This window comes from Sminthopsis crassicaudata, chromosome 3, assembly GCF_048593235.1.
Source record: "Sminthopsis crassicaudata isolate SCR6 chromosome 3, ASM4859323v1, whole genome shotgun sequence".
Taxonomy (NCBI): Eukaryota; Metazoa; Chordata; class Mammalia; order Dasyuromorphia; family Dasyuridae; genus Sminthopsis; species Sminthopsis crassicaudata.
Window position 1 is genome coordinate 225,587,067 of NC_133619.1, and position 24,912 is coordinate 225,611,978.

General features: G+C 32.7%; 1 protein-coding gene across 2 annotated transcripts in view; it reads right to left on the bottom strand.

The window, feature by feature from the left end:
- Window positions 1-24,912, bottom strand: part of ASXL2 (ASXL transcriptional regulator 2) — a 132,682-nt gene that overhangs the window by 53,376 nt on the left and 54,394 nt on the right. For both annotated transcript variants that reach the window (XM_074300057.1, XM_074300056.1), the window contains exons 3-4: window positions 5,126-5,234; window positions 1,492-1,642 (exon numbers count right to left, since the gene is read on the bottom strand). In XM_074300057.1, coding sequence (XP_074156158.1) covers window positions 1,492-1,642; window positions 5,126-5,234 — 260 coding nt within the window. The remainder of the gene's footprint in view (window positions 1-1,491; window positions 1,643-5,125; window positions 5,235-24,912) is intronic.

Sequence of the window (24,912 nt, forward strand, 5' to 3'; positions counted from 1 at the left end):
AATTCTTTCCATTACCCTCAAAATGCCTCTTTCTCCTGGGAATGGTCAGAGCCAAATATAAAAAATTTTGCAATCATTTACATAAAAATAATAAAACGCCAAGTGAGAAATTGAAAACTGGAAAGGAGAGGGTATAAGAAAAAGATAAACTACTAAGATCAACATCTCAAGAGAATGCAAGAAGCAGCTAGGAGCGCAAGGAAAGGGGGAATCTGAAAAAGAAGCAGAAAAGAATGGTTTACTGTTTCAAAAGGAAGTGTGCTAAATAAGTAAGGAGAGCAAGACTAATTCTGTCTGTCAATAGCAAAAAATCTCTAGCAATTCCTATTCTCAAGTTTCTGACTGCTGTTCTGTTTAACTTCATCTTCTGTAACCTTTGTTTCCCACTGAAATCAATAATCAGAATAAGAAATCCTTCAAAGGAAAACATGGCTGCGAAACTTTAAAACTGATAACTGATCTTAAATCTTAACAATAGTTTAATGCATATATGTAAAGTATAAATCACTAAACAAATATAAACTATTATTGTACATACTATCTTGTTTGATTTTCAAAACAATGAAGCAGGTACTGGTTTTGTTCTGTTTGTGATTTGTTTTGGTTTTGCTTGAGAAAACTGAGGCTCAGAGCACAAAGTAAAAGAATTAGTATTTTGACGTCTAATATTCTTTTATAACACCTTGTTTCCTTGATTCTGAGATAAGTATTTTTACCTAAAAACTTCAAATTTGAAAGGCAGCAAAAAATAGTAAAAATGGTGATCAATTTAAAGTCAATATTTTTGATCTCTCTGAAACTCATTATTTTTGCCTTTAATATCCAAAGTCAGACTTTAACTTACATTTGATGACACAGGTCAAAGTCAGGAAAGATCTAGAAAATGCTCTCCCTATAGCACTGGGTTAGCCCTTTTGAAGAAACACTATTAACAATTTACTAATTGTATTTAGGCAGTTATAAATATTCTAGGGGAAAAAATAAGATTAGGTCCTTTTAAAAAATGTTTACCAAGTACCTGCTGAAGAAGGACGTAAGATGGAAATTCAACTCTAAATAAATGAAAGAGAATCACAGAAAAGCCAAATAAAAGGCATTAGGAGGTAACATTACAAAAACCTTTTGGCTCAACCCCAAGGTAGATAAGGTATAAGCCTTAAAACAGCAGGGAAAAAAATCATGAGAAAAATGACTAGAACAAATGAATAAGCAGCTTAACTATGGCAAAGAGAGCAAAAACAGAGGCTCTGAAAAATAAAAAAAAATAAACCCAGCAATGGACAGATTATACTATAAACTGCTAATGAGTCAGGAAAATGAAGTAAACAATAATTTATCAATATATCAAAAAAGTGACTGGTTTAGACTCTACATTGTTCAATATCAGTGAAATGTAGAGAATGCATTTCCCTGGGTTCTGGAGACAACAGATGTTTTCAACATCAATTCCAGAGCCTTCAAAAGGGCTTAGCTGAACATGGGTGATTTTACCTTTCCTCTTCCACCTGCTCTTCCTGCCTTCCTTGTTGCTCCCACCATCACTACTGCTGCTGCTGTTCTCGGAACTTGGGGAATCTGATTGGCCATCACTGCTCTCTTCAGAACCTTCTGATAACTCTTTCACGCCATCTGGAACATCTTTCTGAAAGTGAAAAGTCAATTAGGTTTAGTGACTACTGAGCATTTTATTTACCATTTAAGAGAGATATGAGTCAACCAGAAGGTCATCTGGCTCCAAGCTACGAAGAAATATTTGGACTAAAGTCCCCCCTTTGCTACATTAGCCTGAGTAAGTCTTAACCCTTTATTGCTCTATACAACTTTATGAAGATCCTAAATTGCAGAGAAGGCACTGACCTGCATTGGTAGATGGAATTTTCTTTCCTGGGAAAGTTCTCTATACCAATGAAATCATTGATCTCTTATAAGATAAGGAGCAACAAGGAACTTAGGTTAATTTAGAACAGTGATTTTAAGTTCTCAGTCACAGCAACCAGTATAAAATTACATTATTAATAATACATCTCCCAAAACATGTTAATCTTTTGCATTTTTTTCTTTATGTATAATTACAAAACCATGGCGATACATAAAAACAGTATATCCTACTAAGAGAAAAATGGGTTTACATTAAAAAGCAATTGTTAGATATAAATCTATATTCTTGATTATCCTACTCTCATCTCATGACCTTGTAATCATCCATCATAACATAACTTAATATAATCTTCAAAAATCTATGCTTGTATCTCTTTCACCCTTCAAAAACATGATTCATTCCCTCCAAACATTCTTCTAAAAATAATTCCTTTTTAGTGCTGTTAATTCAAAGAATTGAAATAAATTATTTTTTCCTTGACCCTCACAATTTTGAATACCAAAAATAGGTTCAATCATATTCTAAATAAAGAATCTCAGATATGACCTTTGCCATCAAACTCTGGCCCTTTGGGACATGTGGTCTAACTAACTGCCATGAAATGGACAAAGTTATGAACCATGTATGATGAAAAGAAAATTCAGATTATAGCATACAACTTGAGTTAGTTATGTTTTTCCCATCCAACAAAAATGTACTTTTCTCATGAATTTTCAGCTGTCACCAATCTGCTACTCCAGGTAATAACTATATTAGACAGATACAGTTTTCTTAAGAGGATTGTTAAGATAACTGTGCGACATATGTTGTATCTAGGTTATACTGTAACACATGTAAAATGTATGGGATTGCCTGTCATCTAGGGGAGAGAGTAGAGGGAGGGAGAGGAAAATGTGGAAAAATGAATACAAGGGATAATGTTATAAAAAAAAAAAAATTACTCATACATATATACTGTCAAAAAAAATTTATAATTATAAAAAAAAAAAAAAAAAAAAAGATGTGAAACTGCAGGGATATGAGCTATTGCAAGATGCAATGATAGAAATATACAATATGTTAGAGACACTTATATGGGGATTTTTCCCGGTTTTTTGATCCCCATTAAGGACCATACAAGTAAAAACAATTTCCTAAGGAAGTGACCTTATGTATCTTTGGTGGAGAGAAGTAGGGGAATACAAAACACCTGCCAAGCACAACATATCAGAGAAATAAACTGGCATTTCCCCAAAGAAAAATAATTTATTATTTTTTATTTCTTATAAATTGCATTTATGCAATTATGTAATAGTTGTACCAGGATGAGGGGCAAGAGATTGAGTAAAGCAAACACCAAAGGGTACCTTTGAGAGTTTCTGGAGAATGACTACATACAAATAGTGCTTTATCATATGTGGAAAAGGTCAGGTTATGTCCTACAGACATGACAAGGAACTAGAAGGAAATACTGATATGAAGTGAGCAGAACTAAGAGAATACTGTATACAATAATAGCAAGATTATGAGATGATCAACTATGAGAGACTTAGCTCTTCTCAGAAATAAAGTGATCCAAGACAATTCCATATAATTTCCATAATAGGATGGAAAATACTAACCACATCTAGAAAGAGAATTAACTATGGAAACTGAAGGTGAAATGAAGTATGACATTTTCTCATTTTTTTTATTGCTTGCTTTCTCTTTCTTGTGTTTTTTCCCTTTTGTTTTAATTTTCCTTTCACAACATGTCCAACATTAAAATATGTTTGAAGTGATTGTACACGTATTGCTTGCTATTTGGGGGGAGGGGAAGGTAAGAAATGAAAGGAGACAAAAATTTGGAACTCAAAAATTTACAAAAAAAGAATGTAAAAACTATCTTTACATATTAATTTAAAAAATACTACTGAAATTACACACACACGTGCACGCAGCAAGACACAAAAACTATTAGTATTACCTAAAGTCCTTCAGTCTAAGTAAAAGTAAATATATCAAGTAAAAATATCAAGATTTTCTTACAATGTAATCTAAATCTAAGAATAAGAAACCAACTTGGGAATGACTCTGTCCTGAGGATAGCTTTGACCTCCAGGATTTTTAATTAAGTGAAAATCATAATTAAAGGTGATTGATTGCTAACCAAAGCAATTTTAAGAAAGTTGGTTAATTTTTGAGAGAGCTTATGACAGGAGTCCTGGAACTATAGAGACCACTTTAATATCTCATGGAAAAAGTATTGATTTGCATAATTCTTTCAAGATTAAAAAAAGCAAAGGCAAAGTTTGCTATCATTAATTTTTCCCTATACTACCATGGAAGGCAAAGGAGAAGGGTAGAGAGCAACACAAGAGCTAAAGAGATAAATGACAGTGATTCTTTCATCTTTAGAGAAAATTTTCATTATTGGTTGAAGAATACCAAGTTTTGAAAGCCTTAAAAATTACTTGATTAGCAATAAAAAAAAAAAAATGTCATTTCTTTCTGAGGGGGTAGGAGGAAACTAATTTCATCAGAATAAGAAACTCATGATGAGAAGCACTTTCTTATTTTTAAATTGAGTTAAAGTAAAACATTAAGCTTTTATCATATAATTACTAATTATTTTGTGAGACCAGGGAAATACAATGAAAATCAATTCAGTTATGTCTTATAGATGGGAAGAAGGGAAGAAAAGAGAACTAGTAAGACTCTGGAGTAAGAGTCTTCAAATTTTTCCTTATTTCATTTTTCTACTTTTATGACCACCAATCTGCTTCTTTAAAAATCACCTATCTTTTTTCAACAATGAGGTTGAGGATACTTACTTTAATTTGCTATTTTTCCTTCTGCAACTTTAGTCTGGAATCTTCCCTAAAATTACAATGATAACTTACTGGTGTCAATGAGACTATACTTAAATAAATTTTATTTCCAATATAGTTTTCAAATAAAAACTAAACTTTCATTTCCTAGTAGTAAAATGCTCCAGTGCAACAATGGTTTTTAACAATTCAACTTCATGACACTGGGCAATTCTTTAACCAACTTACAGCCACCAATTAACCTCCACTAACCACAAAAAACAGTATTGACAAGGAAGGCTAAATTTAGTGACCTCTCAAAGAAGCATCTTACAGACTTGATATCTATCAAACTGATAATCTGATAAAAGTATCTGAAGTCCAGTTAGTTTCCTTATGAACAGTTTTTAAGCTTTTAAAGTCTAGCTTCTCAATAATTGCAAAAACTTCTAGAAACATTTCTTCAACAGACAATTACCTTTAGGGTATACACTCCCATTCTACCTGGAACCTTGTAGAAAATCCCTTCTTCCCCTCTGGAGTTGGTGTGCAGCATTGCATTTAGACATGCAAGGGGAGATGTTCCGCTGAATGGAAGGGAGAAAAGGAAGAAACAAAAAGATTAGATTCTATTACAAGGATATTTTCACAATTTATTTTTAGTTGGCCAACATTCATTCAAAGGAATAATCTCTTAAAATCCAATAATCTACAATCATTATTAATATAACAGATTTAGAACAAAAGTCAATTTTGATAGCTCTATGAGTACTGTATGTAAAAAGGCCTTTTCCTATTTCCCAAGATTTCCATAAAATTATTTTGATGTCTACACAGTATCTAAAGATAAACCTAAACAAGATGTTTTTTAAATATTAAGAAAAGTCCTAACTCATTTGCAAATTTTTATTTAACACAATAATTTTTGAAAAAATTTACGAGCACAAGTAATCGCATTTCTATTATGTCAGCATATTGCTATTGCTTTATCATCTCCACTTATCTTCAGTTGTTTCCCTGCTGCCTGCAAGCATGCTCAATATTTGCCCCATCCTCAAAATATCTTCCATTAATCTATCCATTCTCACTAAGTATTGTTCTCTCTCTTCCCCCCCTCTCTTTTGTGGCTAAATCATTTGAGAAAAGCCATCTGCCTATTAAAAATACTTGAAAGTAAAGGAATAAATGGACATTTCCTTAAAATAATCAGTAGCATCTATTTAAAATCATCAGTAACCATCATATGTAATGGGGAAAAACTGCAACCATTCTCAATAAGATAATGAGTGAAAAACAGGACAGGAAAAATTGGGGGGAAAAGGGACTTGGCAATTGTCAATGCTGTAAAATTACCCATGTATATATCTTGTAAATAAAAAGCTATAATTAAATAAATAAATGAATGAAAAGAGAAAAGCCATCTGCAATAGGAATTTTCAGTTCCTTTCTTTTCACTCTCTCTCTTCTCAAGTTATACATGTTGATTTCTAATTCATTCTGCCATTCAACCAAAAGTGCTTTCTCCAACTTTAGAATGATTTCTTACTTGCCAAATCTAATGACCTTTTTTTAATCTTCAACTTTCTCAACCTTTCTGTATCTCTGACACAGCTGATCAGTTTTTACTTATACTCATAACAGTCTATGGACACAATGACCATTTTTATGCTGATGACTCTCAATTCTACTATCATTAACCTTCTATGTTCATCTCCAGACTCAGATCTCCAAATGCCCATTAGACATCTCAAAATGGACATCCAACTTTAAATTCAACAAAAGCCCAAAACATCCCAACATATCCAACAAACCTTTTCCTCTTCCTATTCAGGGTTATCATTTTCTTCCTATCTTCTAAACAACAAACAAGGCATTACTCACTCTTATCCACTCATATCCATCTGTTACCAAGGAGTGATCTTTACCTTTATAGAATCTTACATATACTCTCCTTGTCTCCTCTGACACAGACATCTCCTTTGGTAAAGGTCCCCCTCACCTTAGGTGGCTGGTTCTATTGCCTCCTAGTTGGTTTCCTTGCCTCAGGTTTCTCCCAGGCCACACTAATGGAACCTGTTCTAATGCAATATTCTTCTCTGCTTGGTCTCCCTGACTCAAGTTTTTCCTGACTCTAATACATCTTCTACTAAATGTGATTTTTCCCCAAAGAAGGCTCTGACCACTTCTTCCTGTTCCTAACCCCTAATCTTCCCATTAACTCCTGGATCAAACAGAAAATCCTGTTTGGCACTTTAAGCCCTTCATAACTAGCTTCCATCCCACATTTCCAGTCCTATTACACCTTACACCCATTCCTAACTCCTCTCCCAAATGCCCTGCAATTCAGTGACATGGATCTGCTTGGTATTTCTTTTATAAGACATTTATCCAGGGTCTCAGCTTTTTCACTCGCTATCATTCATGCCTCAAATGCTTTCCCTTATCTACCCTCTCTTGGTTTCTTTCAAATCTCAGATAAAATCCTTTGTCTTTCCTTTATTGATTGTTGATTGATCCAGTACATGACTTGTTCAAACAGTTGTTTGCCTATTGGTTCCTCTATTACTCTGTGAGCTCCTCAAGTGTAGGGACTATTTTTTGCTTTTTTTGTAATCTAAGCATTTAGCATAGTGTCTAGCACATAATAGGCATTTAATAAATGTTTATTTACTGACAAATAAAAATGTCCCAAAAATGTTTTAGTAAAGGAAGGAGGTAACAGCTGCATCCAACAAGCCCCTCTCATCTAAGACTATTAAGGAATTAACAAACCATAAAACCACTTTCTCTAGCTATCAAATTTTTTATTTGAATCTCCTCTTGAGAAAAAAAATTTTTTTCCTGGCTCAGACATCAAGTATCTCCTTCCTACTCCCCAAAATTAGTGTTAAAGAACTCTTATTAAAAGAGTGTGAACTGATTGCTGGGGCAATATCAAGAGACAAAGAAAATTATCACTTTCAAATTTTGAATATCTGTACAACTGCATGAAAAAAGATTTCTAAACTTTTACAGCAAAACAAAAAGAACAAAGGATGACCTGGGTTGTAATGTTGTACTATTTTATTGAGTGGCCTTTAGCAAATGACAACTTTATTGACTTTCGTTACGTTATTAGAAGATTGAATATAATTTCTTACAAGGTCCCTTCCTATTCTAAAACCCTGTAATTCCATATTTGGGTTTTGGCAGAGAAGCCTTGGCAAAAAGATCAGTTACAACAATAACAATGAATTAAATATTAAGGACTTCAATAATGAAGGGAATGTATATCTCCATTTGATTTTTACAACACTGTAAAGTAAGTACATTAATTATCATTCCCATTTTACTGAAAACAGAGGTTCTGAGAAGCTAAATGACTTACAAAGATAATGTGATGGTACAGGTGGTATAGTGGATGGAGTGCTGGGCCTGGAATAAGGAAAACTCACTTCCTGAATTCAAATCTGGCCTCAGACACTTACTGGCTATGTGACCTTGGACAAGTCATTTATCTGTTTTGCTAAATTTCCTCATCTGTAAAATGAGCTGAAGAAAAAAATGGCAAAACAACTCCAGTATCTCTGCAAAGAAAACCTCAAACAGGATCACAGAATCATATATAAATGAAATGACTGAACAACAATATTGAGAGTGCCTTCTATATGTAGAAACAAATTCATTAAATAAAGGGATACAAAAAAGATAATCTGATTTAGGAAGTAAATAGCAGCCAAAGAAATCAGTAGCTAAAAAAGGGATTTGGTCCTCCTACAACTACTTAAGATAAAAACAACAGGCCTCTATGAGGAGAGATTCTACTAACAAAGTCCAAGAAGAATATTCTAAGCTGTTTTGCAAAGATAATCAAAAGGGCTTTAAAAAGGGAGGGAAGACAGCCACCCAAGGAAGTTATAATAAAGAACTAGCAGTAAAAAAATAAAAGTTTATAGAAATACCCATCTAATAAAGGAGTCAGTAGCAAAACCCAAAGTATCAAATATCCAAACACAAATGTTTAGGCAATAATCAAGAGAACTAGAAAAATTTAAGGAGATAAATTTCACCCCAATTATATTGCTGAAACTTGGTGAGATGAAAACCATGCTTTCTCAAGAAATTTAGCTTAGAGGAAAGCTACAGAAAAATGGCTGACTTATCAGGAATGAAGGATTTTTTAAACATTCCTGAGATTGTATTTCTTGTAGGCAAGAGGAACAGAAAAAGTAGACTGGGGGGAGAGGGGAGAGATTAACAATAAGAGAGTAGGCATGAAGGTAAAGTCAATCTGTTACAGAAGATGAAAAAGGATGGCATCAAGAGTACATTTACAGGGTTTGATCAACTCTGTCATGGAAGAGAAGGGTTATCTTTTCATGTGAGATAGTTAGGGAATACAGTGAATGATGTGAAATGAAAAAGAGCTCTTAGTAAATAGCCACTTTTTTTTTTTTTTTTTTTTTTAGTGACATATGACGTCCTCAGCAGAGAAAACAAGTTTTTCAAATAGTTGTGAAATATGGAATCTGTTATGAATAGCAGGATTGATTTGCTGTTATGAAGACTGAAGTGAGATTAACTAAAAAGCACACTTATCTAACACTTGCATTATAATAATTGACAATAATGCTGTAGTAGCAGTATTATTCCTACATACGAAGGTGACTCTTGCATGGACACATAGCTAGTTATGTCTGAGGCAAGTGGTGACTGGTGACAGTGGAAGACAGAGTCACTGGCATAAGAAAATGGAAATAAAAGCAGAAGGTGGCTGTGATATGAGGGAAGAAGAATGTAGAATTAAAGATAACTTCACATTGACATAAACCTTCAAGTATATAGCACTTTAAAGTACTAATCAGAAATGCTGCTATGCCTTGTTATAAAGTAGTCTAGAGAGACCAAATTGGTAAAGAGTAGAAAAAAGATGAAAGTATGACAGAAGCAGAAAAAGGACTTCAGAGATTCTAGTACAACCCTTTGCAAACAAAACTGAGCCAAATAATGAAGACACCATTCAGAATCAAAAGTTTTAAAAGACTACATGAAGTTTAGAATGTTTAGGATGTTTCCTGGTAGGAATTTGTTAATTTCTATTAGCTACATTAAATTTTTGCAGAGGTGTATGATTTCGGTTTGGCCCAAAGCTTCAAACAAGTTTTGAGAACATCAAGTCTTTGTGGAAGCAGTTCTTTTTGCTAGTGAAATGATGACAGCTACACAAGGATCCTTATAATGAGCATTTTACTGTACCTTTTTTTCCCCTACTTCTCAGATACTTCACTGTATATCATCTCATTAGTAATAGGCCCCTTATAATGATGTAGATTCAAGATTTATTCTATAAAACTGAATATGCCCTCAAATCTTTCATTACCATCTTCATTCTCTTCCCCTATTCCTATTTCCCAATGCTTGAGGTAATTTCTAGATTGCTGTACTGCTTTATAAATTTGTTAAATCACAAATTCTGTTTTATTATTATACTGGACAAGAATTGCTGAGGAAAAAGGCAGAGGCGGTAATAATCAGTACCATAAAAAGAACAAATCATGTAGAAGAGATCACTGCCACTTTGACATAATTATTCTAAAAATTCAACAAAACTGTTGATGAAGAAATCACCACATAATCCAGAACCCTGAAAAAGTGTCTGGTTTTGCTGTTTAGTTTCCCCATCTCTAAAATGGAGATAATAGCATCAACTTCACAGGTTGTCATGAGGAATAAATGAGATAAAATTAAGGGAAAGGATAAAAGTGACAAATGTGGCCTTCAGAGAGTGGGAGGAAACCCATCTTACATATGTAGAGTGCTTTGCAAACCTTAAAGCCACCATATGAATGCTAGCTATTAATATTCTGCTGGAGAGCAAAGTTAAGATTTCTAAAGAAATCTTTGTTGATTTAGATGAAACATCTTTAAAAAGGAGAGAGAGAAAAATTAACCATAGAAGAACAACAGAGGAAAAGTACCAGCTTCAATGAAACAATAATTTTGTTACCCAGGTAACCATATCTAGAATAGAAGGTAAGAAAGAAAAGTCTTAAGCAGACTAAGGAAAAAGAACTTCCTTATTGTTTTATCTAAAATTAGCTATTTATTGTGAGATACTAGTGAACATGTCAACATGAAGGAAAAAAAACCTAAGGAACTTTGAGACCAAAGTTCCTCTATAATTTCCATTAATTGCTCATAAAAATTCTTATGAAGATCAATTCTTTACATAATATTAATTAGTATTAATTATTTTAATAAAAGTATATTACTTTATAGAAAAGTAATATTAACTGAATAGATACTTTATCTCACAGTCATCACAATCATCATGCCTAAGACTGCAAACACTCCACTACTTGAAGCATATTTTATCATCTACCTGGTGACAGCCCGATTTCAGACATACTTCTTGGAAAGAACAAGATGACAGGTAATGAAAATTCAATTATCAAATTAACAGCAAGCTTACAAGACTTACATATGTGTGAAAGGGTAAAAGGTAGCTAGTTACTATCTGTGTTGAAACTATAAATACAAGCTGATGCCATTAAAAATTAAACATGGTATAAGACTCTAGGACACAAAGACAACATTTGTCATAATACCTATCATGAATGAGATTAAAATCTAGAAGAGGCCAAAATATAGATAAACAAATAACTATCAGAAAAATTAAAATAGAGAAAGTGATCCAAAGCAAAGTACTATGAGAACTCTGAGGAGAGAGAAATTACTTCAGAGAACATTTCATGAAGGAAATCAACTGCTAAATGAAGTCCTAAAGAAAGAATGGGTTTTAACATGATGGGAGCAAGGCAGACATTTGTTTTAGGGATGAAGGATGAAATAAAATCAGAGGGCAGTAAGGAAGGTAGTAATTCAGTTAAGCCATAGTATGAAATAAGCTTAGGTGATAAATGCACTTAAAGGCCATGATGAGAAATTTGTACTTTATTTGGTAAGCTGTTGGTAATAATGGAAAATTTCTTGGCAAAAGGATAATAGGAATAGATTGATGCATTATGAAGATCAGTTTGGGAATACTGTGATACACATACAGGAATGGGCAGAAAGTAGAGAAAGACCATTTGTGGTGTTCTTACAAATCGCTCAACATGTCAACTAGTTAAGTCAATAAATTTTTAAGCATGTAGTAGACATGCAAGCACTGTGGTAAGTGCTGGAATAAAAAGAAAAGTAAGATAATAATATAAAAGGTTAAAAAAATTCTTCTCAAAAAGCTAACATTCCAAATGAACACACAATCAGAAATAATCAGATGAGAGTATGCACTACAATTAAGGATTATTGGAAAAGGCTTCCTGTAGAAGATGCGATTTTTAGCTAAAATTTGAAGTCAGAGAAACTAGGAAGCAAAGATAAGGAAAGAGATCATTCCAGGCTTGGGAGAGCAGGGGGAAAGGTGGAGGATACTGCAGTGAACATACATACACAAATAAAGTATCTTTTCATAGACCATCAAAAGATCCAGAATCACTGGCTTGTTGAGGTTGGGGATAGAAAAAGTAAGGCAAGAAGTTGGAAAGAAGATAGGAGATAAAGTAGATAAGCATAATATGAATCAGGATAGCAGTGGTAGAAGTACTTAAATTTATTGGATTATCACACAATAAAAAAAGTGCAAAGAAATACTATCCATGAATGTATATTTTATTCCACAAACTTCTCATGCAAAAGAGCTCCCCTTTAAAAAAAAATAAAATAAAATAAAATAAAATAAAATAAAAATTTTAGAGAGGCATGGAGAGACTTACATGAACTGATGCTAAGTGAAATGAGAAGAATCAAGAAAACTTTGTACACAGCAACAAGGAGATTTTGTGATGATCAACTGTGATGGATGTGGCTTTTAAACAGTGAGGAGATTCAGGCCAATTCCAAAAGACTTGTGATGGAGAAAATCATCTGCATCCATAATAAGGACTATGGGGACTGAATGTGAATCAAAACACAGTATTTTAACCTATTCTGGACTGTTTGCTGTTCAGGGGAGAGAGAAAAGGGAAGGGAGGGAGAATAATTTGGAACTCATTTTGCAAGGATGAATGTTAAAAACTATTTTTGCGTGTATTTTGAAAATAAAAATCTATTTTTACCAAAAAAGAAAAAAAAAATTGTTTTGACCTAGGTTTAGGTCTAATCACATGTCATTTAGTTTTTTTGTAATGTCTGGGCTAGCTCTCCGGAAGGTCTCAGGATGGGAAAAGTGAAGGAGGCAGGAGAGTTACCATGGGGCTAGTTGAAGATGGAGTCTGGAATCTGGAGACTGGAGCCTGACATCATCTTTGTGTCAGTGGCTGAGACAGCCTTCTGTGTCTGAGCCTCCCTTAAATACCTCAGTACGATTACATCACTACAGCACACTGAGCATGTGCAATCTTTACATCACCATATTACATTAACTGAGTAGGTACTTAACTATAAGTACCTTGCTATCCTTGATTCAAGTACACCTATTCAGAGTTCAGGCCCTCTATATTTTTTCTTTTTCTTTTTTTTTTAAATTTAATTTTTTATTTTTAACTTATGAAATAAAACCAGCATTTCACAGGATTAAAAAAAAAGATTGTATATGAAACTGCAAATCTGTTATGTACAACTTGCTATTCCTTTTAAATATATGATGAAGTTATAGTGTAACTTTCAAAAAAAAAACCAAAACAATAGCACTACAACAAAAAACACACAAGACCCAGGATACTCTGAACCAGCCTATACTATCATGATAGTGGAGATGAAACACTTAAAATTCTGCTTCATATCCATCAATGCATTAACTTTTTTTCCCATAAAAAGAATATAAAACAGACTTTGTTTCTCATTTGTTGCAATAATGCCAGTGTCTAGAAACATTGCCTTATACAGATATTAGGTAGACAACAATGTTTATTGAATTGAGACATCCAATTTCATCAATATACTCTAAACAATACAAGGTTCAAATACTATCTTCTCTAAACTGACAGCTTTTTGGACTTGGGAATGCACATTATGCTTAAATCTTTTTTTAAACATGGCAAATGTAGGAGTTTATTTTTCTAGACTGCATATTTTTGCAAAAGTTTTGTTATTCTTTTTTTATGTTACTCTTCTTTTTCGTAATGGGTAAGGGAAATAAATGGATTTCCTTTTATTTGGGAAAAAAAGAAATTTAAAAATATTAAAAACATCATTCCCCTCTCAACATATTTTTTTTTTAACAGAATTCCTGGCTTCCTTTTAAGAATCAATTCAAAAGACTACTTTATACTATTTTCCTCTAACATCACTTTCTATTTACTTGGTATTTATTGCTATTTGTAATGATTTAAAGAAAATTTGTCTTACATGTAGTGTTTTACAGAAGAGCTTTTGAATTCTATTCCCAACACTTTGCAAAGTACCATATATATATATATATATATATATATATATATATATATATATATATATATATATATATATATATATATATATATATATATATAGCAAGTGCTTAATAAATCCTTGCTAATTGGGCTACTACTGATTTTTCTTTAAATCTCTTGGAAAGCTACTTTAACCTGAATTCTAGAAACAAATAATAAGATTGAGACCTGGACAGGATTTCATCAATTTTCAGGGAAATAATACTAAAAATCAAGATAATTTTTTTACTTTTGCTTTTCTTCTCATTCCAAACTTTTGATCTTTATTTTTAACTTTTTCTTGCTATTACCTTGAATCATTTTATTATTCTCTTTTTATCATATGTAACATGGTCATGGCCAGTTCTAAAAAACCTTTAAATCACATCTTTTTAACATAATACATTAAACTAAGCTGTCATTAAACATTAAATTTATTAAAAACCTCTGCTTTCAACATTATCAAGTTTGTTATTAAGTTATAACAAAAAGCAACATTCATAGCACCTCACTTTGTATTCTTTAACCTCGATTCCTATCTTTTGATTTTATCTAAATTCATCTAAAGGCACTCAAAATTCCTGCACTTTGCTCCAGATCCGATTTTTTTTCAGTTTTTAATTTTGCATTCTCCATTAGGTCCTCTCTTATCATCAATCATTCTTTATCAAATGACTATTTCCTTATCACTTTCAAACACAATCCCAATAGAATTGGGAAAGAAAATGCCATCAACATCCAAAGGGAGAATTTTACACACTGAAGGAGGAACAAAGCATAGCATTTTCATCTATTTTTTGTTTATTTTTCCTTTCTCATGGTTTTTTCCCCTTTTGGTTTGATTTTTCTTTTACAACAAGACAAATGTGGAAATATGCTTAAAAGGATTATACATGTATGTATAAATGCTTAAAAGGATTATACATGTATGTATAAATGCTTAAAAGGATTATACATGTATGTAAACTCTATCAGATTGTTTGCTGTCTTGGGAAAGTCAGAGAAAGAGAAAGGAAAATATGGAACACAAAATATTACAAAAATGAATGATGAAAGTTATCTTTAAATGTTATTTGGAAAAACAAAACATCATTGAGGAAAAAAATCATAATCATGAAACATAAAATTTATAGTTATTCAATTTTAAGGCAAGCTAAAAGTAATAAAGGAGGAGAGGCAAAAATGAAAAGTTAGGATTAATATTAAAACAAAACAAATTTTAAAAATCCTTCCTTACTATTAGAGTTATCCAAATGGGATAAGCTGCCTCATTTCTTGGAGGTTAAAAACCCTTTCCTCAATGGAGATTTAAAAACAAAGGTTGGATAACCACTGTCATAGGTGTTATAATGAAGATTTATTTTGGATATGAATTAGTTCTTAACCTTTGAAGGTTGGGGGGGTCACAGATCCTTCATTACATGGTAAAGTCTTTACCTTCTTAGAATAATATTTTTAAGTGAATAAAATAAATAGAATTTAAATAGAAATTAATTATAGAAATTTAAATAGAAATTAATTATATTCAAAACATAGCTATCAAAATATTAAAAAACAAAAACAAAAACCCCTAGTTTAGAAAGTCTACAAACTTTCAACTCTGAAAAATCTGAGATTCAAATGTGACAGGCCACAGAGAAGCAATCTGCCAAAATTTCTAAGATAGAATCTCCCAATACAAACTTGGCAAAGGAAGGACTTTAGTAGGAACTTAAGGGGAAACTTTGAAGTGGCTAAAACAAGGTTGATATGATTCATCTCTTAACCGATTAAGATGAAAAGAAATATTACTTGAGATAAAGGGTGATAAAAGTGATAACTAACATTAGATCAATATAAGTTTCAGGAACAGTTGGCCAGAAAGCTGAGAAATAAGTGTGCAAAATCCTGTCTTGCCATCAGAGACCAAGAAGTATATAAGTGAACTATCATTATTTGTGAACATTTAATAAGTTATATACTATGTTAAGTCAACATACTAATGTTATGATTCTGAGGTTCCACTCCTCAGTCTGTACAAAGTGGTATCGACAACTATTTTGTTTAAATTAATTACAAGTAAACAAGGCCTAGAGGTACCATGAGTTTGTTACTAATTATCTACATGACCATGAACTATTTTTCAGTTTTCTCGTGAATTAAAAAAAGTTATACAAGAGTATCTCTCTGTATCCTATTTCTGAAATAAAATATTCTGATTATTAAGTGCACCTTCATAATTGATTGGCACTGAAAAAACTAAAATTAAAACAAGTTAAAATGATCATTACTTGATATTAAACTTCCTTATATTTTTTTATTGTTGCTTTACTTAATATTTCTTATTGATTCAGGGTTAGGGCTATTAACATTTAGTTGTTAATTAGTAATCAACATGGATACTGAGGGTGAGGAGGGAATATTTACCAATTATCCTTCATAGTCAGCAGAGTACAAGCAGTTCTCTCCTTTTGAGAAGCTACTTCTATTCCCTAAGCAATCTCTGGAGCATCTAAGCACTCAAATATTGTTCAAAATGCTTTCAAGTTCAAATTTATTGTGTTGTCTTTTTCAGAAGAGAAATAATATCTGAAGGAGATAACTATGCCCTTCACTCTTACATTCCAATTCTAACACATTTTAACAACCTAGGTTACACATGAGAATTTGTGAACAAATCATAATTGAGATGTTTGTGTATCACTGTGTCCTGTTACACAAGTATGACAGAGAACCAGAGTGAATTAAGGCTTGTAAATTTCAATCTTAATACACTAACTTTTTTTCTTTAGTTCCATTTTCAAAAATTAATTTTGTATTTTAAATCCTTGAATCAACCTTTTATCTTCACTTTGGAAGTAACTGCAAGACTGAGGAAAGCTAGCTTTAGTTAGCCAATCTTTGCCCATGAGGAATTTGGAAGGAAATCATACATACCGATTTAAAAAAAAAAAAAAAAAAAAAAAAAGGACACCAAAACTTAAGAACTAAGCAATTATCTCAATATTGTAAAAAAAAATTTCTTTGTTCAAATATAAAAATATATTTCACACAATGCTAGAATTACCTCTGCATTTCCATACAGTTTAGCTTTTATTTCATCTACTTAAACACTATTACAAATTTCATGCACAAAAACACTTAATATATTTAGAAACTAATTTAGTTTTACAGAACTTTATATGGTTTTTTAAAGTGCATTCACTTTTGGGCTGTTATTCAAACTTGGTAATTTGCTTTATGATAATATTACTTTAGGAAAAAAGTAAGTCTTACCTTCTGGAATTGGATTGCAAACCGAGGAAAAGGAGAGAAAAAAAAAAAAAAGAACAGTCATTTAATTTTTTAGAAAACATAATCAAAAAACAATTCTCCACTCCCACCCAGTAATACCCACCACCCTTTCAGGCAATGTTACTCCTAACTTTACTTCACTAATCTGAAGATACTACTTTCTAAAATTAGAGAAAATAAATTTTTTTGAGAAAAAACCATACATAAAACATCAGGTCATACATAAAATATCACAAAACTCAGCTGTTCTAAAAAGAACTAAACAACTTTCTATGAACCATTAAAAAAAAACAAAGCTAAAAACAATGCAAGTACCACCTAATATTGGGAGAAGGTTCATATTGTAACTGCAGAATGAAGATGAATAAAAAGAGCAACTGTCATCTCTTAGGGCTATTTTAAAGCAATCAGCAATGGTTTCCTTCTCCCTAGAATTCTTCTCAAGGCTAAACAATGGTGAAAAAAAATAGGTTAATTTTTTTCAATCAGTTAAAAAAAAGGTCTTAGATATATGGCAAGTATTTTTAATAAGCATTATCATCTTTATGTATGTTCAATGACTATCCACCTTCATTTTGAGAATAAAGCTGCTAAGAAACTTTCCAATTATTTTTTTTAAATAACACACTTTAAAAAAAAAAATCACATTTAAAAAAGAAAATCACTTATAAGTAACATTATGCTTGCTTCTGCCTATAGAAGCTAAATTAGAAACAGAGGATACCAAAAGACATGATGTCATTTCCCCCTTGAGAACACAAATCTTGGCTTGTTCAGTATAGAGTTCTGAAGCTAAGGAAAAGGATGGCAAGAAAATATACCTTAATATACTAACATGCATTAAAGCCACTGGCTACTGACAAGAGTACACAAGGGCTGTGTTACCTGGTCAAGCTGGAAAGTGTCAAGGTTACTTATTAATACCAAGAAAGCCTTTTAGATGTATAAAGTAAGGAAATATATAATTTGAAAAAAAGTTTAAAGTAGACCCCTAAATTAGTATTCAATTAAACCATGATTTGCAATTTAAATATTAGTGGGAAAGGCAACAACTATAATGATTTGTTTCTTTGCTTCTCTATATTTTCTTCAATGACATACTTGTTATATTTATACTTGTTTTAGTAAAGAATTCTACTTGAGAATATCATACATAGCAACAACAAGAATATGTAATAACCAATTCTGAAAAACTTGGGTCTTTGCAACAATGAGGTGATTCAGGACAATTCTAATAGACTTGTGATGGAGAGAAACATGTGCATACAGAAAGAGGACTCTAGGAACTTAATGTGGATTACAACATAGTATTTTAAGATATTGTTGTTTTCATGTTTTTGTTCTTTTTTTCCCCCTTTTTTTATCTAATTTTTCTTATGTAGCATGATAAATGTGGAAAATTTTCTAGAAGAATTGCACATGCTTGCTATCTGGGGAGGGAGGGGACAAGGGAGAAAGGAGAATAATTTGGAACACAAAGTTTTGCAAGAGTGAATGTTGAAAACTATGTTTCGGGAAAGGGACCTGTATGTGCCAAAATATTTGTAGCAGCTCTTTTCATAGTGGCTAGAAACTGGAAGATGAGTGGATGTCCATCAATTGGAGAATGGTTGGGTAAATTATGGTATATGAAGGCTATGGAATATTATTGCTCTATAAGAAATGACCAGCAGGATGAATTCAGAAAGGCTTGGAGAGCCCTACATGAACTGATGCTGAGTGAAATGAGAAGAACCAGAAGATCACTATACACTTCAACAACAATACTGTATGAAGATATATTCTGATGGAGGTGGATATCTTCAACATAAAGAAGATCCAACTCACTTCCAGTTGATCAATGATGGACAGAAACAACTACACCCAGAGAAGGAACACTGGGAAGTGAATGTAAAATATTAGCACTACTGTCTATCTACCCAGGTTACTTATACCTTCAGAATACAATACTTAACATGCAACAAGAAAATTGGATTTACACACATATATTATATCTAGGTTATACTGTAACACATGTAAAATGTATGAGATTGCCTGTCATCTAGGGAAGGGAGTAGAGGGGAAAATCTGGAAAAGTGAATACAAGGGATAATGATATAAAAAAATTACTCATGCATATATACAGTCAAAAAAATTATAATTATAAAATTAATTTTAAAAAAGTAAAACTATGCTTCCATATATTTTGAAAATAAAAAACTATTATTAAATTAAAAGTAACTGCAGAATTTATAAGATAATTTTTATTTAAAGTAAATTATTATGTAGTTGTTTATGTATAACCTATATCATATTACTTCCCATCTTAGGGAGACAAGAGAAAAAAACAGAACACAAAATCTTAAAAAAAAAAAAAAAGAAAAGAAAAAAGAAAGATAATTGAAAACCATCTTTGCATGTAATTAGAAAAAATAAAATACTATTAAAAATAAGAATTTCTTGAAAAGTATGTTATAAGTAATAGAGGTTCATAATTTCCAATATAACCCTTTTTTTCAACTTTATATATGGAAATGTTCTCCTTCTTGGTACATGTTAAATTTGTTTGCTATAAAGATATCTAGCATGAAACTGGTAACCTAGTATGAAAGTCTAGTAATCTGCTTAATCACCCAAAAGTAAGATGGCTATCTGCATCAGTCCAAAACCAGGGCACTTCTGGTGAGGACATATCCAAAACAAGAAAGAAGAAATAACAGACTCTTAGACGCTAAGAATATAACCCAAACTACATGCTAATGCAATTGTTCTCTCCTCCCTTCACTAGAGTCTACCAAGTCCTTAAGCTAATATCCTATATGAAACTGTTCCTTCTTAGTCAAATTTATAGAAAAGTTTACGTTAGCTTTTTCTCCTCACTCCTTCCTCAACCCTCTGCAATCTAGCTTTCAACCTCACCACTCATATGAATTCAAGCACTGCACTAAACACTTTACATAAATTATCACTTTTGTTCCTCACAACAGCCCTGGGAGATAGATATGTACAGTATAATTATTGTTCCTCCCACTTTACTGCCATGGAAATTGAAGTAGACAGAGGTTAAGTGACATGTTAAGAGCCACAAGGCTAGTAACCCTCAAGTGCCAGAGTTGAACTCATTTTTTCTAGATCAAACTTAAACTTCCCTGATTCACCTATTGTTCATACTCCTCAGATTTGGATGATTCATCATTTAGGTGATATAAACTGTATAAGTCTCTCAACTCTCTGTTCTAGGGTCTCCACTTTTCAGTCATTAATTTCTCTATTTATGCATTTGAATATGCCTGTGTTGATGATTCACAGACCTATAGATCCAGCCCATTTCCCCCGAGTTTTTATAATCATTTTAAACTCATAATGACTAAAACTTAAAACTCATTTTCTCCCCCCCAACAAAAAATCTTCTAAAAAATCCTTTTTTCTAGAAAAAGGGCTTTTCTAGCATTTTTTTTTTAAAGGAGACAATTGGGGTTAACTGACTTGCCCAGGGTCACACAGCTAGGAAATGTTTTTTTTTTTTTTTAGGCTGAGGTTAAGTGACTTGCCCAGGGTCACACAGCTAGGAAGTTGTTAAGTGTCTGAGACCAGATTTGAACTCAGGTCCTCCTGAATTCAGGGCTGGTGCTCTATCCACTGTGCTACCTAGCTACCTAGCCTCTAGTACTGTTCTAGTAGTCCACATTTATAACCCTGGCATTATTTTAGATCCCTTCACTTACCCTCACTCCACATATCAATTCAATTGCCAAATCTTGTCATTTCTACATCCATATTATCTTTCACATTTGACTGTCTTTCCACTAAGAAAACTATACCTTAGTTCAAAGGTCCACATCCCATCTCACTCAGATTAATGCAATAACTTAACTGATATCCCTCACTCAAGACTTTCTGCACTTCAGTACAACTCCCATACTGTTGCCTAAATGATTTTCCTTAAGCACAATTCGAAAATTCTAGAATCAAATATAAATTCCTCTTTACAAATATTTATGTGTATGTCTTCCATGCATAATTTTCTTATTGCCTCTTCCTTTAGAATACAGGTTTTTTGAAAATAAGGATTCTTTCACTCAATGAAATTTTTAAATCTTACAGGCCCCAGTGCCCATTGAAGTGCCTGGAGAGGAAAAAAAAAAAAAAAAAAAAAAAGATCCTTAATAAATAATTGCCTAATATGATCCTTAAAAAGACAGAATAAGCTTTGTTATATTTAGTTACTTATATCAAATAGAGGCACCAATTGCCAACCTTCTGAATTACAAATTAGCACAATCGTTCCCAAGTCATTTTTAGTTTCTCATTTCTACCTAAGTAGTCAATTACTTGCCACCTTGCATAATAGTTTCTTATCCTTACCAAGGAGACAGAGAAAAACAGAAAAGCAGTGATTAATTCACAGCTAAGTGAATCACAATGAAAGCAAAAAGGTGGAGTTCTGTATCTAAAAACCCAAAAAACAAAACCCTCCAACTTTGGGGTGAGGAGTGGTTTTGCAAAGTGTGGTGACCCTATACTTTCGCTACTACCTTTCAATATCACCTACAGAGCAATGGAGCTAAAAACCCCAAATCAGACTAGAACTGAATATGAAAAGAGCTGAGTTACACTTATGATAAGGGATTCTGATAAATCTGGATTTCCCAACTAAATGCCATATTGGTCATCCTCCCCCAAAATATCCTTTCTCCTTCTCATACATAGTATTGTCTTCCATTTCTAAACTTTTGCCTATCACTCTGAATGTTTAATTTTTTTTTTGCCTCATAGAATATGTTCTATTCAAACTTAGCTCAGGTGTTACCTCATTTTTTCATAACTTTTGACTTCACAAGTCATTTTAAGTCCCATCAACAGCTAATGATCTTCTCCCTCTCTAAACCTCATACCTTGAGGTTTACTTTGAATTTATTTTATCTTTTCTCTATGTTTATATCATCTCCACAATTGGAAGGAAGTTCCTAAGAAGAGACTGTCTTCTTTTGTCTTATCTATATCACCTAGCACAGTGTCTGGCACTTAACAGATACTTAATACAAACTAGTTGACTGATTTATTGGTATGACCATTCCAATGAAGCTGTCATTCTCTCCCTATGGAAACTATTTTCCAGAGACTACATTTTGGAAACTGTATACATTTAGTTTCTTAACTTAGTCCATGTAGCGCAAATGAAACTAACCAAGCTTTCCAATATGAGTGATGCTAGTGACAAGGTCTGTTTCATTAAGTGTTTTAAGATTTTAGTTGTTCACAGAAACCATGTTTTGATCATTGGATTTCAAAATGGGCAAGTTCCATGTAACAATACCTGATATTACTTTCATGACTGAATTCGCTGGGTATTGGCTAAGTCAAACTAAGATCTGTTAAAGACCTTAGCTTAAAAAAGCCAATGCATCCAGGGCCACCTTCAATCATCCTGATTTATATCTGGCCACTGGACCCAGGTGATTCTGGAGGAGAAAGGAATACTGGTAACTTTGCACAGTTCTCTCTCACTCAAATCCAATTCACTTGATTTCTTGGTTCTCTTTGAGAATAAAGGGTAAAACTACACACCTGTCAGATTGGCTAAGATGACAGGAACAAATAATGATGAATGTTGGAGGGGCTGTGGGAAAACTGGGACACTGATGCATTGTTGGTGGAGTTGTGAAAGAATCCAACCATTCTGGAGAGCAATTTGGAACTATGTCCAAAAAGTTATCAAACTGTGCATACCCTTTGATCCAGCATTGCTGCTATTGGGCTTATATCCCAAAGAAATACTAAAAAAGGGAAAGGGACCTGTATGTGCCAAAATGTTTGTGGCAACTCTTTTTGTAGTGGCTAGAAAATGGAAGATGAATGGATGCCCATCAATTGGAGAATGGTTGGGTAAATTGTGGTTCATAAATGTTATGGAATGTTATTGCTCTGTAAGAAATGACCAGCAGGATGAATACAAGAGAGGCTTGGAGAGACATCAACTGATGCTGAGTGAAATGAGCAGAACTAGGAGATCACTATACACTTCAACAACAATCCTGTATGAGGATATATTCTGATGGAAGTGGATATCTTCAACATAAAGAAGATCTAATCCAATTGCAAATGATCAATGATGGACAGAATCAGCTACATCCAGAGAAGGAACACTGGGAAATGAGTGTAAACTGTTTGCATTTTTTATTTTTCTTCTCAGGTTATTTTTACCTTCTGAATCCAATTCTTCCTTTGCAACAACAATAACAATAACAAAATTCGGTTCTGCACACATATATTGTACCTAGGATATACTATAACATATTTAACATGTATGGGACTGCCTGCCATCTAGGGGAGGGGGTGGAGGGAAGGAGGGGAAAATTCAGAACAGAAGAGAGTACAAGGGATAATGTTGTAAAAAATTACCTATGCATATGTACTGTCAAAAAATGTTATAATTATAAAATTAAAAAAAAAAAAAAAAGAAAGAAAAAAAAAGAGAATAAAGGGTAAAAAAACAACAATGGCCACATTACCTCTACTTCTGCAATGGCATGATAAAACTGATGCAACCTGGATTTCAATAAGATATAACTATCATCTTTTGTGTAACAGTATATTTCACACATAAGTATGTAAAACAAAAATTTAAATGTCTAAAATCACCTTTTTCTCTTCCACATGTCTCTTTCTCCAGAGAAGATTAAGATTGATCTTGCATCATTTTCTCATTAATCCTATTTACAAGTAATTGATTTTGTCCACCTTTTTTGCGTTGTAACTATGCTTTGATTTCAGAATTTAGTGGGCCTGTAAGATTTTAAAATTCAGCTCTTTGTTTTGCCTAACTTCGCAGGTGGGTAGAGATAAGGGAACACACCAAGAACTCAAAAATCCTAAAAACAAATGTTTTTAAATTAATAAATTAAATAAATTATTAATTTATTAAATTAAATAAATCTAATTAGCTGATTAAAAATCAGCTCTTCTTGCCTCAAGGAACTTAACTAAGCTTGGACACAAGAGTGTTTAGGCTTAATATCTTTACCAAGCTATCCTACAAATGTCTAGTTTGCTGTCCAAATGTCTAGCCCACTATCTCACACCTGGACTCAGGCAATGAAAACTTTTTTGTCTCATTAGAAAAAATCATTCATTGCCAGCCACCATTACCAAACTTCTAACCAATCTTGGTGTTCCCTGTTCCTCAGCTCTGCAACCAATCATGTGGACCTCAATTCCATGATGTCATATACTCTATTCTGTTCTTGGTTCTATAATCTCTAAAATCTATATATAGAGGACTATTGTTTTGTTTTGGGTCATTGACATTAAGAAATTTAAATTTGACTTTATTTGCCTCTAGAGTCAACTATTGACTCATTTAGTTGCAAGGAGCATGCCCCTGTTAATGTTATCTTGTTCAAATAATAGTCTGTTTTCCCTTCAGTTAACTTCTGAATACTATCCTCCTCATTTTTACTTTTTGTGAAATTCCAAATGCTACACCACTCCTCTTGGACTTCTCTATTTCTATTAATAATAACACTTTCATAGGCCTGGAGAGACTTACATGAACTGATGCTGAGTGAAACGAGCAGAACCAAGAGATCATTATATACTTCAACAACAATACTATATGAAGATC